This window comes from Rattus norvegicus, chromosome 16 (genome assembly GCF_036323735.1).
Source record: "Rattus norvegicus strain BN/NHsdMcwi chromosome 16, GRCr8, whole genome shotgun sequence".
NCBI classification, from domain to species: Eukaryota; Metazoa; Chordata; class Mammalia; order Rodentia; family Muridae; genus Rattus; species Rattus norvegicus.
In genome coordinates, this window is record NC_086034.1 from 76,809,915 (window position 1) to 76,828,335 (window position 18,421).

General features: G+C 43.7%; 1 protein-coding gene across 1 annotated transcript; it reads right to left on the reverse strand.

Annotated features, from left to right (window-relative positions):
* Window positions 1–3,084: 3,084 nt before the first annotated feature.
* Window positions 3,085–10,700, reverse strand: Fam90a1l4 (family with sequence similarity 90, member A1 like 4). The gene is made up of 4 exons (XM_039095269.2): window positions 10,564–10,700; window positions 5,740–5,915; window positions 5,439–5,520; window positions 3,085–4,349 (listed from the first exon to the last, which is right to left on the reverse strand). The coding sequence occupies exons 1-4, from the start codon at window positions 10,678–10,680 to the stop codon at window positions 3,453–3,455; spliced, it is 1,272 nt and encodes a 423-aa protein (XP_038951197.1). The 5' UTR covers window positions 10,681–10,700; the 3' UTR covers window positions 3,085–3,452.
* Window positions 10,701–18,421: the final 7,721 nt, after the last annotated feature.

Consider the following 18,421-nt stretch of genomic DNA (forward strand, 5'->3'; position numbering starts at 1 on the left):
CACACACACACACACACACACAGAGTGTGTGCTACTTTCACTTGAAGGTGTCTGAAGTTGCTGACAGAGAAGAAGCCTGTGGGGAACCACAGCTATCAAGATGCTTGTTTGCAGATGCCAGATGCATGCTATAGCTCTTGATACATTAGCAGCTGTACTTGAATGCGGAACAGTCACAGAGAAGCCTGCACAACTCTGGAATGTTGAAAAATCTTTATCTTAATGGAGCTAATGGTTTATCATACATATGCAGAAAGAGTGTGTTATATTCCTTTCTTCTCTAAATCTTGGTTTGTAACAAACCTAGAGTATTTAGTTACCTTGGTAACATACAATTATAGGAAATGTATATGACAAATATGTCAGCAGAAGCCATTAGAGTGCAGATGTTTCAACATCTGTTTGTGTGTATCAGCACACACACTTCTCACCCTGATGGAGTCCCAGAAGAAGCAGGTGTTGATTCTCCATCTTCATTGGAGACTAGCTGTCACAGAAGCTGACTAAGAAATTTGTGTAACCTGGTTTAATTTTTCTTTGAGTTTCCTTGGCACGGAAGCAAGATACTAAGAAGAATTATCTATACAGAACAATATATTTCATTCTAGAGAAACATGAGTCAGGTATGAAAGGGAAGGGTTACATACGTCAGTGCTTACAGGGGCCCTTGAGTGATGTGCTGGTCACCTTGGGTACACTGATTGGCCTCCTTTGGTGACTAGTGAGTGGTTATAGGAAGCCCAGGCAAAGGCGCTGAAAGTGTACTGTTTTACTTAATTCAGAGCTGACACCCAAACTGTCTGTCTTTCCAGTGTCCCCCCTTGCTGAGGGGCAAGATATTGCAAGGAAAGCCTAAGAGGCTCATGGATGTTCCTTCATTCTCACATGATTTGCAACACACATATACACGTGGCCATGAAGAGAGAAACAGGAAAGAACAAAAGGCCAGAAAAAGAGAGAAGATGAAGTCAGCATTTGATGCTGTCACTAAAGCCTTGCATGTCCAGGAGTCTTCAGTGGGTGTTGACAAGGACAGATATATTGCAAAACCCATGCTATAGAAACTACTAGAAGGTTTCACAGTTCTGGAATCATAGATGAAAACTGAGGTTAAGCTGAGGTGTAGGACAGTGAATTGTTTCACATTGGAGCTCAAGTTGGCTGGAAAGTTACTAAGAAGCCCCTTGAGTTCTGAAATGAATGCAATCCTCAGGCCTTGGTCTATTGTACTGTTGGTATCACATATGTGAACACTGGCACTATTGGCAATCCCTGTTGTTGAACCTTCTTCGGCTCCAGTGAAAGAGTTAGGGGATCTGCCAGGGCTTAGATCAGGATAACCTAGGTGTAGAGGAATTTTAATTTAGCAACATGGCTGCTGTGACATGGAATCATATCCAAAAGACCTTCTAGGCCTATGTGCTCTGACTGGAATGCAGACACTCTGGATCACAAGAGGACCTGACTGGTCTACAGACACACCCTTAGTATACACCTTTAACCTCTAACAAAGAAAGTAAGGTTATTTTGTAGAATGAAGTAGCCTCATTTGAGAGGAGCCATGTTTCAAAGCAGCCATATTTGAGAGCAGCCATATTTGAAAGCAGCCATGTTTGAGAGCGGTCATATTTGAAAGTAGCCATGTTTGAAAGCAGCCATATTTGAAAGCAGCCATGTTTGAAAACAGCCATATTTGAAAACAGCCATGTTTGAGAGGGAAAGTTTTCAAACACAGAAATATTTGATAGAATGTGTCAGAGATGCTACAGACCCAACTCTCATGAGAAGAGCACAGGAAAGAGAGACTACTTAAGAGAAGCACAGGGAGAGCAATGAAGGTGTGGTTGTGTGCACAGCAGTTTTACCGGGATAGGTTGGAGAGAGAACAGGCTAGAAAGGATCAGCATATTCCACAGTAAGTCACAAGGCTGAAACATTCTAGGCCTCAGTTAGCAGATGGAGGTTGGAAGCTGAAGCCTTCAAGGTCTGTATTTGAAGAGGATTAGATTGTATGAAGGCTAGAAGTGTTTAGGCCTAGTCCTAGGGAGAGTTAGAACTGAGATAACAACCTTCTGGGCTCAGCCTAATCATTGTATCCATAAAGCTTCGGTGTGGCTCTCATCTCATTACTTCATTCAAGGAAATAAAAGTGATGATTACATGTAGGCCTGAGTCAAAAGAGTTTCATTCCATGTGGTACCTATATGGATCCAGAGAGGATCCCACATGGGATACCCAAACAGAGTTACCCGAGCTGCTGCTGGTTGGGGAAGAAAACATCCACAGAAAGCTAGAGATGTAGCTGTGTCAGCACTCTGCCAGGCTAGTAGGCTGGAGAGATGCAAACCACTGAAGCTTGTTAGCCAGCAGAGATAGCAAAGTTATTGAACCTCTAGTGACTGGGAGACCCTGTCTCAAACACATAATCACAGGAAAACACAGGCACTTCTGTGGGCGTTGTCATGAACACACTTAATGCAAAAGCCACATGTAGAAAATTTGCAATGTCCTGAACTCAGGGATGGATAACAAGTTTAAGATGACATGTGGGGGACAGTGAATTGTCTCACATTAGAGAAATGTTTGTCTAACAGCCCAGTCAGTGGCTAACTGAACCCTGAAATGGAGACAATCCTCTGGCCTTGGTCTACCATATGGCCAACATGAGCTATGTGACTTCCAGCCCTGCTGTTACTGTGTGTTGTTGAGCATCCTCTTGTTTCAATGGGAGAAGGGCAAACCTAGGGAAAACTGCCAGGGTCCCACACCAGGTTACCCTGAGCCTGAGTCACCAGGGCTTCATACAGTATGGTATGTGTTACCTGGGTTTCTGGGAGTTAACAAAGCCAAAGCCTTCAGTAACACAGCAGAGGTTTAAGGAGAGAACAGACTGTCCTGTCTCTTAAGGGTGTTAGGATCACAGGTGGGAGATACCTGTGCACAGTGTCAAAAGGCCTAAGTGTCAATATGGCGAACCTGATGCAGTAGGTCGAGCATCATTTGGGTTTGTGGATTGCTATTGGGCCACAGGGAGTATGAGAAACCTCATGCACTGGTCACAAGAACACGAATGCACAGACATAATTTCCAGGGCAACTTTATTGGTGAAAGTAGAAAATCTCATACAATAGGATAACTGGCAGATAGTTTTGAACACTGAAGTAGCTGAAAGGACATACTAGAGGTCACTGATGACAAGAGTGGAGAGAATGGTGACTTTTCTTCAGAGTGATTCTCAGAGGCCCACCTCAGAGTCCAGAATCATGCTGAGGTGCGGCTAGTGGCAAAGAGAGGAAAGGAATGTGATCCCACCCACCATAGAGGGTGCTCATTTGGAAGCAAATTAATAGGATACAGTCATGTCAGCTACTTGGTTAAGTTGGGGGATGATCAGTTTGAAAGAATCTGGCAAGTCTGAGCAAGGAGGTGGCATCTGTTCTTCAGGTGGCAGGTTATTCTCCATCACTGTCCTCTGAGGAGGACGAGACCTGAAGGTCCTCATAGAGGACACTCAGTTTGACCTGGGATCCTGCTGCCTCCCCTTCCTCAGGGAAGGCAGGGCTCTGGAAAGCAGGTGTTTGCTTCTCAATGGGAAGTGGTGCGGGCACTGTCAGGAACCTGGAGCTCCAGAAATTATGGCTATGTTTGGTAAAGATCATTCTGAGGGCTTGGCCAGACTCAATACAGGGTCTGGTTGAGACCAGAGCAGCCCTGCCATGTAGCTGTTGTTGGTCAATGCTGGGCACCTGGACTGTTATTTTCTTGCTCATTTCAGCTGCGTCTTTTAGTTCAAGTCTGTTGTCAATGGGATAAGACTGAATGTCCAGGGTGCTCTTGGAAGCAGTCCTTGCATGGCTCTCCTCTGGTGCATTGGTAGAGTCAATTCTGTGTTTCTTCAGGGGATTCTGGCTTGGCTGTGTGGGGCATTGGGACGTTTCCTCATCTGGGGCCCAGCAGCTGAGTTTTGGGTTCTGTCTATCCTGGTGGATGACAGGATGCTTGCTAGGTTGCATTTTCTTACTGGGACCCTGGGTCTTTGACTCTTTGTGAAACAGTTCACTAATTGCTTTCCTTTTGGGGACGGCAACAGGGTTTTGATGCGAGATATCCTGTAGCTTTTGATCCAGTAGGTTTTCTGAGGCTGTTTTTCTGCCATCCTGTGTAAACAGTGGCTTGGCAACACTGGGGACAGTCATGTTGTGACCTTCCTTCTGTCTGGAATGTAAGATGAAGGGGCTGTCCAAGCTTTGAAGGGCAGGCTTCTCAGGGCACATCTGCTTTCCAAGAGCCATTTCAACTGGTGGCTCAGACATCTTCCTGTAGCCAGGAATGATTGACATCTGTGGCTGCTGTAGAAAAGATAGACATATGGTAAGATGAGCAGGGCACTGTCAGCATGAAAGGACAGTCAGGGCTTTCAAAACACCAGGAGCTCATGGGATTTATGGTGGCATGAGCAGCTCAGTCTGCTGTGAAATCATCAGGCTGTGGTGACCCACATTAGCTATCCAAAACTTGCAGCATGTTGGGTTGGAAAGTGGAAGGGAGAGAGTTTCAGTCTCCCTACAAAGTTTAAGTGAACCTTATTCGGATAATCCAAATCTCTCTCTCTCTCTCCTTCTCTCTCTCTCTCTCTCTCTCTCTCTCTCTCTCTCTCTCTCTCTCTCTTTCTCTCTCTCTCTGTGTGTGTGTGTGTGTGTGTGTGTGTGTGTGTGTGTTTGTGTGTGTGTGGTCTAGGAAGAGGTACATGAAGGGATATATTGATGTATGGATAATCAAAGAGACAGCTAGGAAGATGTCCATGATCCTTCTGTGGTCCTAGAAGAATGGTTAGATTCAAATTTCCATGTAATTTACAGCATAGTTTTGAAAATTCTAATAATTTCTCTTGGGATATGAAGGAGGGCAAGAGGCATTTGCTTGCCTTGAATCTGTCACTCACAATGGTTTTTGAGGTCAATGATGTAGGCAACAGATTGGGAAGGTGTAAATGAATGTGTTCATGCTGCTTAGACTTCTCTAGCATAAGTCTAGTTTTATAGAAAGAGCAGACAAAGTCAGTTCAAAATGGCACCAGCAAAGCCTGTGGCCATATGCACAGGTCACCAGAAAGCTTGCAGAACAGGCCATGTTTTTAATCTGACCTCAGAAGGAGCGAAGACCTGGAGACCTACATGGGTAAACAAGGAGGAACCTGCCTATCGTCCAGGTAAGCTGACCTATAAAGGAGACCTAAAGCAGAGGTTCACTCACTCCTCCAAACCCAATCCATCTGAAGTATGAAAATCAACAAATGAATTGTTGCTGCCAGAGAGGGTTTGTGAAGCCTGGTGTGTACAGAGGACACTGGGTGAGCAAATAGACCATGCAGAAGAAGGTGCAAGCGGCCGAGCAGAGAGGAAGGGACTTTCAGGGACAGGGTATGTATTTGTACTTACAGCCAAGCTGCCCTGCTGGTTACTCCATTGCAGCTCTGTTGGAAATTTCTGGAAGGTTGTCTTTCTCTGCTGCTCATCACACCTGTGGGACAAACAATATGGTGGGAAGACGTCGGCTTTAGTCTCAAATACTCCCTCCCTCCCTTCTCCTTCCCTCTCTCTCTCTCCCTCTCTTGTGAGAAGACCATTTACTAGCTCTCTGGCCTTTCTGTTTGGAGACTGGGAGATAAGACATGGTGTCCCCATGAGCTCCGTCCTACCTGGAGCCTTCCCTTCTGCCAGATCCATTCCCATCACTTACCTCTGTCTGGCAGCTTGACTGAGTTTCTGTAGACCCTTAGGCCTGCAAGGATCCATGTTCTCTTTCTCCTTCTTGGCTCCCAGAGGCTGTGCAACTAGGAGGAAAAGGCCCCGCTTAATGGGACACCTTCTGTTTCTTGCAATGTGGCCAAAGGCTCCACAGTCTCTGCATTTCACCTGTGAGGAGCAAAAGAGATCTATGAGCCAAAACGGGATCCAGGGACCTCTCCACCCTCAATCCCCCCTCAAGGCTCAAAGACCCTTTAATGTTCTCTCCAAGGACAACATTCACTAAAGCACGGGTTGGAACTCCACCTGGTTGTCTCTTTGAACCTGGGAGAGAGAAGCATAATTGGGAGATGTATGGGGAAACCCTGGAAACCCTGTATATGCCATCAGACCAATCCTGCCAAAGAGGAGCTGAGCTTTTTCTCAGTCTGCTTCAGATGCAGGGGGAGCAGTTCCTTTGTCTGGCCCTCTGATACCTCTGATATGGTCAGGAGCATGGATCAGTGTGACAAATGTAACAGGGCCCCAGATCTTAGGAACCCCCAGACATTTATATAACTATCTCCAAGATAGAAGTACCCTTCATGTCAGAGAACTCATTCCGTAGACACTACCTCCTGGCACCATGAAAATGGGACCTATAGAGATCATATCCAGAGGTTAGGCACTGCACCTGATTGAGGGATGAATCCACTTACCCATTTCCAAATTTTAACCCAGTATGTGCCTATTCTAAATCATCAGATCCTACCACAAAAGCCTATATTCTACAAAACTGGAAAACCTGGAGGAAATGGAAAGTTTCTAGACAGATACCAGGTACCAAAGTTAAATCAGGATCAGATAAACCATCTAAGCATTCCCATAAAGAAATAGAAGCAGTCATTAAAAGTCTCCCAACCAAAACAACCCAGGACCAGTTGGGATTATGCAGAATTCTATTAGACATTCGTAGAAGGCCTAATATCAATACTGCCAAAACTATTCCACAAAAAATAAACCAGAAGGAACACTCCTGAATTCCTTCTATGAAGCTATTATTATAGGTATACCTAAACCACACAAAGACGCGAAAAAGAAAGAGAACCTCAGACCAATTTCCTTTATGAATATTGATGCAAAAATAGTCAGTGAAATTCTCACAAACACAATCCAAGATCACATCAAGACAATCATCCATCACGGTCAAGTAGGCTTAATCCCAGGAATTCAGGCATGGTAATCCAGTATAGAAACAAACTCAAAGGAAAAAAAAAAAAAACCACACATGATCATCTCATTAGAAGCTGAGGAAGCATTGGACAAAATTCAACAAACCTTCATGTTAAACGACTTGGAAAGATCAGGAATTCAAGGCCCATACCTAAACATAGTAAAAGCAATATACAGCAAACCAGTAGCCAACATCTAACTAAATGAAGAGAAACTTGAAGTGATCCCACTAAAATCAGGGACTAGACAAGGCTCCCCACTCTCTCCCTACCTATTCAATATAGGACTCAAGTCCTAGTCAGAGAAATCAGACAACAAATGGAGATCAAAGGGATTCAAATTGGAAAGCAAGAACTCAAAATATCATTATGTGCAGATGATACAATAGTATACTTAAGTGACCTCAAACGTTCTTCCACCAGAGAACTACTAAGCCTGATAAACAACTTAGCCAAAGTGTCTTGAATAAATCAGTAGCCTTCCTCTACTCCAAGGATAAACAGGCTGAGAAAAAAATTAGTGAAACCACACCCTTCACAATAGTTGCAAATAACAAAATAACTCGATGTGGCTCTAATTGAGTAAGTGAAAGATCTGTATGACATGAACTTCAAATCTCTAAAGAAAGAAATTGAAGATCTCAGAAGACGGGAAGACCTCCGATGCTCATGGATTGGCCGGATTAATAGTGTAAAAATGGCCATTTTTCCAAAAGCAAGCTACAGATTCAATGCAATCCCCATCAAAATTTCAAGTTAATTCTTCATAGAGTTAGAAAGACCAATTTGCAAATTCATTTGGAATAACAAAAAACCCAGGATAGTGAAAGCTATCCTCAACAATAAAAGAACTTCTGGAGGAATTCCCATCCCTGATCTCAAGCAGTTTTATAGAGTAATAGTGATTAAAACTGTATGGTATTGGTAGAGAAACAGACAGGTAGATCAATGGGATAGAATTAAAGACTCCAAAATAAACCCACACACATATTGTCACTTGAACTTTGACAAAGGTGCTAAAACCATCCAATGGAAAAAAGGTAGCATTTTCAACAAATGGTGCAGGTTCAACTAGAGTTCAGCATGTAGAAGAATGCAAATTGACCCATTCTTATTGCCCTGTACAAAGCTTAAGACCAAGTGGATCAAGATCACCTCATAAAACCAGGTACACTTAAACTAATAGAAGAAAAAGCCATCCAGAGCCTGCCCTACCTGGGGATCCATCCCATATACAGCCAGCAAACACAGAGAATATTGCTGATGCCAAGAAGTGCTTTGCTGATAGGAACGTGATATAGCTGTCTCCTGAGAGGCTCTGCCAGAGCCGGACCAATACAGATGTGAATGCGTGCAGCCAACCGTCAGGCTGAACTTGGCGACCCCAATGGAGGAGTTGAGGGAAGGACTGAAGGAGCTGAAGGGGTTTACAAGCCACAGGAAGAACAGCAATATTAACTAACCATACCCCCCACCCCTGCCCCTAGAGCTCCTAGGGGTTGAACCACCAACCCAAGAGTACAATGGAGGAACCCATGGCTCCAGTTGAATATGTAGGAGAGGATGGTCTTGTAGGACATCAGTGGGAGGGGAGGCCCTTGGACCTGTGAAGCTCAATGCCCCAGTGTACGGGAATACAGGGGTTGGTAGGTGGGTGGTTGGTAGGTGGATAAGTGGGTAGGTGGGTAACCACCCTCATAGAAGCAGGGGGAGGGTGATGGGATGGGGGTTTTCAGAGGGCAAACCAGGAAAGGGGATAACATTTGAAATGTAAATAAATCCCACAGATTCCTGCTCCCAAACCCCATGGGAGCAAGAGCTCACAACCCAGAGTAGTGGGCTCTCCTGACACTGCAGAGCAGGAGAGATCACCAGTACTGCCCACCCCTGCCCACATCCCTGGCCTAAGAGGAAAGTGTATAGAGCCTGTGGGAACTGGAAGATAGGGGCACGCAAGCTGCAGGTCCACTTCGGTCCAGACACCGCTGGAATCTGAAGGGACTGGTCAACAGCGCCCTGCACCCAAGTCCTGTGGGAGGGAGAGCTAAACCTTCAGAAGGGCAGACACGCCAGGGAAGCTGGAAGAGACTACACTCTGCCCACATTTCTGACTCCAGAGGAAAACACCTAACTACATCTGGGGCCCTGGTGCACCTGGGACCTGGGAAAAAGGCGGGGCAGGCCCTTCTGGTTGCAGCCCTCAGGTAGAGCTCAAAAGCAGCCCCCCATGAGCAATTTCATCCCAGGTCTAGAGGTAAGATCAAATTTTCTCCTCCAAGTGTCCTGCCTGGTGGGCTCAGGACACACGCCCACAGGAACAGCTGAAGACCAGTAAACAGGAAAGACTACACACCTGAAAACAGAACACTCTGCTCCCATAACTGGCCGAAAGAAAACAGGAAAACAGGTCTACAGCACTCCTGACACACAGGCCTATAGGACGGTCTAGCCACTATGATAAATAGCAGAACAAGGTAACACCAGAGATAACCTGATGGCGAGAGGAAAGCACAGGAATCCAAGCAACAGAAACCAAGACTACACGGCATCATCGGAGCCCAATTCTCCCACCAAAGCAAACACTGAATATCCAAATACACCAGAAAAGCAAGATCTTGATTTTAAATCACATTTGATAATGATGATGGGGGACTTCAATAAAGACATGAAGAACTCCCTTAGAGAAACGCACGAAAACATAAATAAACAAGTAGCAGCCTATAGAGAGGAATCACAAAACTTCCTGAAAGAATTCCAGGAAAATACAATCAAACAGGTGAAGGAATTAAAAATGGAAATAGAAGCAATAAAGAAAGCACAAAGGGAGACAACCCTGGACATAGAGAGCCAAAGGAAGAGACAAGGAGGTGTAGATACAAGCAAAACCAACAGAATACAAGAGATAGAAGAGAGACCTCAGGAGCAGAAGATTCCATAGAAATCAGTGACACAACTGTCAAAGATAATGTAAAATGGAAAAATATACTGGCCCAAAACATACAGGAAATCCAGGACACAATGAGAAGACCAAACCTAAGGATAATATATAGAAGAGAGTGAAGACTCCCAACTCAAAGGACCAGCAAATATCTTCAACAAAATCATAGAAGAAAACTTCCCTAACCTAAAGAAAGACATGCCCATAAACATACAAGAAGCCTACAGAACTCCAAATAGATTGGATCAGAAAAGAAACTCCTCCCATCACATAATAGTCAAAACAGCAAATGCACAAAGCAAAGGAAGATTAAAAGCAGTAAGGGAAAAAGGTCAAGTAACGTATAAAGGCAGACCTATCAGAATTAAACGAGAGGTCTCTCCAGAGACTATGTTCTATTCTTGTTAACTGAAATACAACAACCTAGAACTTGATTTCCATGCAGGAAACTCACTGGGAGAGAGGCTCAGTGATCCACTGGGATCCAGAGGACCCAGCTACCCAGTGCACTGTCCCAGCTGGCTACACAGGGCTCTTTATTGGCCTAAACCTATATCCGGGCATTCTTCTCTGGTGGATCTCACAAAACACAAAGAGTTTGTGGTGTAGCCCTGCCCACCTCTCACCTAGGCCCAGGGCTGGCTGACACCTACAGATCTCCACTTACCCTAGGGTCTTCCTCTTTCACTGGTGGAAGAGTCTGTTTCCATGAGGCCCCTGGCTTTCTCTGGGCCGTTGGAGCTGGAGTGGCTGGATTGCTCTGGGTCTTCACTTGTGACTTCATTTTGTGGACCCGTTGGCTTGGATTTCCTGAAACAGAAGTTAACAAAAAGAGTTTCAAGCAATGGAATTAAGTTTGATGACATTGTAAGAATATGTGGCCGGGTGATGGCTATGGCAAATGAACCTGTTCCTGTTCCCACCTCCCAAGCGTATTCCATCAGGGACTCAGGGACTTGAAGTAGGAACATTCAGGGAATGTGTCCCTTTAAGAATCCCTCACTACAGTCAAACTCTAAAGGAGAAAGTAGTATTTCAGTGAAATGCCCTTACCCTTACGTGAGAAATCCATCGCGGAACTTCAGATTAATTTCAAAACACTCCTGTTTCTAACTACTTTCCTCAAGAATAGTCTGATAAAAGACTTTCTCCTGAGAGTCTGCCTTCTGTCTGTGGTCTATCCAGCAGCTTCTCGGAGCTGTCTCGTCTGGAGCTGCACACCAGGCACCCCGTTCAGGCGGCCGGCTCAAACGGGACTGAAAGGAAGGTGTGGCATTGGGTTCTTAAAGGTGCCCCCTAGGCCACGAAATCTGTGATTTAATCTAACCAATTAGGCCACGAACTCTGTGATTCAATCTAACCAAATTAGCCAAGTAAGAAAACCACCTGATCTTAAGGCATCAACACATTCTTGATTGAAGACTTAAAGGCACGGAATACAGAGTGGAAGTCATATGGCTAAACATGGTAAATGCCTTTGAATAATGGTTTGTTTTATGCAAGTGTATCATAAGATGACCCAGAAGAAATGTTAGAACCTTGGCTTCCCCTGTGTTCCAAGAATGTTCCAAATTTAAGCCCTTAAGTCTCAGATTGACTAAGCTTGGGAGGTGGAAATGCAGGTAATGGTTACTTAGTGATGGGCAGCAGAAGATCACAGTTTCCTGTCATGTCACAAATTTAATTTCGTTGGTTAAAACACTTGTTTTTCTGCCATTTCAGGATATCAAAGCCAAACAACTTCATAGATGAAGTCACACATTAAGACATGGGGCCATTGAGCTGCCCCATTTCCAACAGCTCAGAGAAAGCCAAGAGGCTCATAGGAACAGAATATTCCCTCATTGAAAGAGGAGAACCCTAGGGTAAGTGGAGGCCTCTTGTGTCAGCCAGTCCTGAGGCTAGGTGAGACGATGGACTGGACTTCATCACAAATTCTTTATGTTGTGTGGGATCCACCAGAGAAGAATGCTGGGATATGGGTCTATGACCATAAATTAGCCAGCTGGCAGAGTACACTGGGTGGGTCCTCTGTGTCCCAGTGGATCACTGAAACTTTCTCGGGGAGAGCTTTAAGTACAAAAGTTATATTATATACTTCTTGGTGGAAAACACACACACACACACACACACACACACACACACACACACACACACATTTGTATCATCCAAATAAAGTTCACCTAAAGTTTTCAGGAAACCTGAGACTCCTCCCCACTACCAAGTTTTTAATCTACCTAGGCTCCAGATTCTGGATAGCTAATGTGGATCTCCACAGCCTGAGTGATTTCACTTCACTTCAGAGAGCTGATACAAACATAAAGTATTAGTCCTACAAGATCAAAGTGTTTGGAAGGCCTTATGTCTGGAAATCAGTCTGGCCATTCTTTGACAATTGAGACTAGTTCTACCACAAGACCCAGCTATACCACTCCTGGGCATATAATCAAAGATTCCCCACTATCTCACAAGGGCACTTGTTTAGCTATGCCCACAGCAGCTTATTGGTAATAGCGAGAAATCAGAAGCAACCTTGTGCCTCACCCGGGATATGTATTTTATTCCTCTTCTGAGAAAGACTCAATCATCCTCTCTTGCGACTATCTAATTATGGTTCTGTAAGCCTCTGGTAAGTTTATAGGTACGTCTTTCTTTGGGTTGAGGAATGTTTGTCTATGATTTAGTTGAAAATATTTTCTGGTCCTTGGGTTGGAACTCATCACTTTTTTCTATTCCTATTATTCTTAAGTTAGGTCTTTTCATGGTATCCCAGATTTTTTGGATGATTTGGGTCAGGGATTTTTTTTTAGCTCTGACATATTCTTTGACTGATGTATCATTGTCTTACACTGTATCTGTCCTTCCTAAGATTCTCTTTTCCTCTTCCTATTGCTGTCGTTGTTCCTGTTGTTCCTGTTCTCTTCCCTAGGTTTTTCACCTCCAGGATTCCCTCGGTCTGTGTTTTCCTTACTGCTTCTATTTCAATTTTCAGGTCCTCAGGAGTTTTACTCATTTCCTTTACCTGATCATTTGTATTTTCCTGTGTTTGTTCAAAAAAAATTTATTCATTTCCTCTTTAAAGGCCAGTAGCATCGTTATAAGATTGGGTTGGAGGTTGTTTTCTTGTGCTTCGGTTGTGTTAGGACACCCAGGGCTTGCTGTAGTAGGATAGCTGTGCTCCGAAGGTACGATGTTGCTCTGTCCTTGTTGACTGTGTTCCTATGTTGACTTTTAACTGCCTGATTATCCATGTGTATTCCTGTTGTCCCGGGTGTTGGGAAGACTGGACTACCTGGCTGTTCCTGGGACAGCAGGTCTCTATGTGGCAGCTTTAGGCCGGATAATGGAATTCAGGGGACAGTGGATGTTTCCTACAAGTTAGATGAGCTCCGAAGAACAAAGCTGATTACTGATGGGGTTGTGTGGGGGAGGGGGAGGGATTTTTCTTGTGTTGCAGGCCTGATGTACTGGATGGCAAGGTGATGGGAAAATGGAGCTCCGGGAGAGAGCCAGCTGCTCAGGACAGCTGGTTGTGCCCCAGAGGTCACAGCAGGAAGAGGAATTCACAGCTGTTTTTTTTTTAAACACATGTATTAAGTGTAAAATCATGTGCTTTCTTCTCAATGATAATTTGTCCTGGTTTACACACAAAACGACTCATGTTAGTTGTGTGAGTGTGTCCATGCAGGCCCATGCAGGTGTTTGTGTATGTGTGTCAGAACACATGTGGCACTCACATGGCAGTCAGCAGAGATTGTCAACTGTCATTCCTTAGACCTTATCCTCTTTCTTTGGAGATGGAATCTCTCAGCAGTTTGTCTCTGACCACATGTGCTAGCCTGAGCTATCACTGAGCCCCAGGAATACATTTGTCTCTGCTTTCCCAGCCCTGGGGTCATGGGTATGGGCTTGTGAATACTTGGCTTTTAAGTGTGCGTTCTGGGGCTTGGGCTCAGGTTCAGGTCTTTACAGGGAGTCAATCGCTTTTTGACAGAGGTATCTGTCCAGCTTCAGAAATATTCTCACCTTTCTGACAGAGCTAAGCTTGTTTAAAAAACTGATTTTAGCTTCGCAATTATGATCTACTGGAATCATGTGTAGTTTTCACGTCTTTCTTGAAATACCAGTTATTATTTCAATAGATAGACTTAATTAAGGGGCATTTTCCTAAACATTTCCATTGTTCACATTTATCTCAAAAGGGTTTGACCCTCGTGGGTTCAGCACTCTGTCATTCATCCCATGTGTGTAACCCAACTATCCAGATAGCAAAGGGCAGAAGCACAGGACGGGCAGTAGTGCTGTTAAAACGTTTATTGAGAAAGGGAGAAGAAATGCTATGACCAAAAAGCATCTTGCAAAGGAAGGGTTATTTTGTGACTAGCCACTAGAGGGTGGGATTGCCTTATTTTCCAATCTTAGCTTCTCCTCACTAAGAATCTTGTAATGTGGTCTTAATCAGAAGAATCTACTTGTCCTACGTTTTCTCTTCTCTCAGAGATTTTTCCATTCGTTGGCCCTTCTGTTGTCTCTTGTGGTTTCCCACTTTTCAGTACTTTTCAGTGAAGGAGTTGGAAAAGAGAAAGCTGGTGGTTGTGTAATAGAACAAGGGGCCATTTTCCAACTCCTGCAAGCAGCAGAACTCAGCAGCTTCAGCCATGTGGCTCTGGCTTTAGAGTCAAGAATGAAAAGGACGACTGGGACAATTGATACTGGTCAGCTGGAGTTAAGTAATTAGTGGTGATTAAGACAAGACCACTGAGGTGAAGTCTTCTGGGAAGAGTTTTATGAGAGCACAAAGAAGCTGTGTTCCAGAGATAGCCAAGGTTGTACCTCATGCTGCAGCTGGACTTGGTAATGTGTAAGAATCACCCAGATAGTGACGGTTTTGAAGACATGAAGGGGTCATGAAGAGCAGCTGAGGCTTGGCCCTGTGAGAGGCCATAGAAGGTCATTGGTGAAGGTGTAGCCTCAGTTGCAGTTGACAGCCCAGAATTGAAGGGGTCATGCAAAGAAGTTGAGGCTTGGTATCATGAAGAAACTCTATGAGAGGCTATTGGTGAAGCCTAGTTGTAGCAGAAGACCCCAGCATATTGAAGATACCAGTACCAAAGAATTGTCACTAAAAACAGCAGCAGCAGTGGAGTGCATCAACCTGAGCTTAGAGTGCTACAGAGGGCAGAGCTGGAGAGGTGACACCAGCCCTTTCAAGGAGCCCAGAAGATCATGTGCGGATCCCAGACATTGAAGCAAGAAGCTGTAACATTGAAGCTGTCTTGGAGACCTCAAGATATTTGAGATGCCAGAGCCATAGGGTATCTCCTGAGGAATATTGCTAGCGGGGAGTAGAATTGGAAAGGCAGAGTTTGGAGTTTGCCCAGCTGGTTTCTTGTCTTGATTTGTGGATTACAGTTAAGTGATTGGATAGATCTCAGAAGAGACTTTGAACTTTGGACTCTTAACATTGTTGAGACTATGGGGACTTTGGAAGTTGGACTAAATGTACATCTTATTATGCTAAGTCTAGATATGGCCCCCATAGACTCATGTGTTTGATTAGGCCTATGGGGGCCAGGGAGTGGAATGTGATAATCTGTATATGCTAAGCTCAGGGAATGGCACTATTAGGTTTAGCTCTGTTAGAGTAGGTGTGGCCTGGTTGGAGTAGGTGTGACACTGTGGGCATTGGCTTTAGGACCCTACTCCAAGCTGCCTCGAAGGGAATATTCTGCTAGTAGCCTTCACATGAAGACATAGAACTCTCAGCCCCTCCTGCACCATGCCTGCCTGGATGCTGCCATGTTCCTACCTTGGTGATAATGGAGTCAACCTCTAAATCTGAAGGTCAGCCCCAATTAAATGTTGTCCTTATAAGAGTTGCCTTGGTCATGGTGTCTGTTCATAGCAGTAAATCCCTAAGAGAAGTTATACTCTGTAATACTTTTAGTATCATTGACTATTTTTTTCTTTGACAAGGGGGAAAAGCTTTTAAACAGTCATAGCCCTCAGAGAAACTCTGGAAGGCTGCCTCAAAGATACCAATAGAATTGTATATCATAAAATGGAAGTACTAATGGAAAGATAGAATATAAATTATAAAATGGAATGAAATAAAAATTTTGGGCTAAATAATTTGAATATCTGAAATGCAAAATGTTATAGAGGATTATAATATTAAAATGGGGCCACAAAAATGTGAAGAAAATATTCAAATAATACTGTGAGGTTGAATTTTGTAAATCACACATGTTCCTTGAATAGTGAGCTTCTGCTCATTAACTCAGTATCTGATAACATCAAATTTAAAGTTTTATGATGCCACTGTTTTAGATCTAGTCTTGAGTTCAGCTATGTATAGTATGTAAAATGGCACTCAACTTACTAGCCATCAACAGAGACATCACACACACACACACACACACACACACACACACACACACACACACACACAAATATTTTGCTTCTTTTTTTATTGGCTGTTTTAAATTTACATTTCAAATGTTATCCCCTTTCCTGGTTTCCTGTCCATAAACTCCCTATCCCATCCCTTCTCCTCCTTCTTCTATGAGGGCGTTCCCCCACCCAACCACCCACCCCTTTCCAAGTGCATTTGGAGCATAGATATTCAGGATTGAGAGTTCATCTTGGTGAATTTTTTTCCTTTGATGAATATGAGGTGTCCTTCCCTATCTTTTTTGATAACTTTTTGTTGAAAGTCGATTTTATTCGATATTAGAATAGCTACTCCAGCTTGTTTCTTTGGACCATTTGTTTGGAAAATTGTTTTCCAGCCTTTTAGTCTGAGATAATGTTTGTCTTTTTCACTAAGGTGTGTTTCCTGTATGCAGCAAAATGCTGGGTCCTCTTTCTGTATCCAGGTTGTTAGTCTATGTCTTTTTATTGGGGAATTGAGTCCATTGATGTTAAGAGATATTAAGGAATGGTGGTTGTTGTTTCCTGTTAATTTTGTTTTTAGATGTGTAATTATGTTTGTGTGTGTCTCTTCTTTTTGGGTTTGTTGCAAGAAGATTACTTTCTTGCTTTTTCTAGGGTGTAGTTTCCCTTCTTGTGTTGGGGTTTTCCATCTATTATCCTTCGTAGGGCTAGTTTGTGTAAAGATATTGTGTAAATTTGGTTTTGTCATGGAATATCTTGGTTTCTCCATCGATTTTAATTGAGAGTTTTGCTGGATATAGTAGCCTAGGGGGGCATTTGTGTTCTTTTAGGGTCTGTGTGACATCTGCCCAGGATCTTCTGGCTTTCATAGTCTCTGGTGAGAAGTCTGGTGTAATTCTGTTAGGTCTGCCTTTACATGTTACTTGACCTTTTCCCCTTACTGCTTTTAATATTCTTTCTTTGTTTTGTGCATTTTCTGTTTTGAGTATTATGTGATGGGAGGAATTTCTTTTCTGGTCCAATCTATTTGGAGTTCTATAGGTTTTTTGTATGTTTATGGGCATGTCTTTCTTTAGGTTAGGGAAGTTTTCTTCTATAATTTTGTTGAATATTTTTACTGGCCCTTTATTTTGGGAGTCTTCACTCTCTTCTATACCTACTATCCTTAGGTTTGATCTTCTCATTGTGTCCTGGACTTCCTGGATGTTTTGGGTTAGGAGCTTTTTGCGTTTTATATTTTCTTTGACAGTTGTGTCCGTGTTTTCTATGGTATCTTCTGCCCCTGAGATTCTTTCTTCTATCTCTTGTATTCTGTTGGTGATGCTTGTATCTATGACTCCTGATCTCTTTCCTAGGTTTTCTATCTCCCAGGTTGTCTCCCTTTGTGATTTCTTTATTGTTTTTATTTCCAATTTTAGATACTGGATGGTTTTGTTCAATTCTTTTACCTGTTTGGTTGTGTTTTCCTGTAATTCTTTAAGGAATTTTTGTGTTTCCTCTTTAAGGGCTTCTACTTGTTTATCTGTGTTGTCCTGTATTTCTTTAAGGGAGTTATTTATGTCCTTCTTAAAGTCCTCTATCATCATCATGAGATGTGATTTTAGATCCTAATCTTGCTTTTCTGGTATATTTGGATATCCAATATTTGCTTTGGTGGGAGAACTGGGCTGTGATGACATCAAGTAATCTTGTTCTCTGTTACTTAGGTTCCTGTACTTGCCTCTCACCATCTGGTTGTCTCTGGTGTTAGTTGGTCTTGCTGTCTCTGACAGTGGCTTGACCCTCCTGTTAAGCATGTGTGTCAGCCTTTCTGGAGACTGGCTTTCTCCCAGTGGGATCTGGGTACAGAGAGCTGTGTCACAGGGTCAGCTCTGGGTGCAGACAGAAACTGGAAGGATCCTGTCCCAGACTGCTCCTGGGCTCCTGTGTCCTCAGGGCTCCAGGCAGGTTTCTCAGACCAGAAGTGGTGGTCTTACCTCTACTTTTAAAGGTGTCAAAGCTCCTGGAGATTGACTTTCAGCTCTGGGTGCAGGCAGAGACTAGAAGGATCTTGTCCCTGACTGCTCCTAGGTTCCTGTGTCCAGAGGGCTCTAGGTGAGTTCCTTTTGGACCAGGAATGTGAGCAGAAG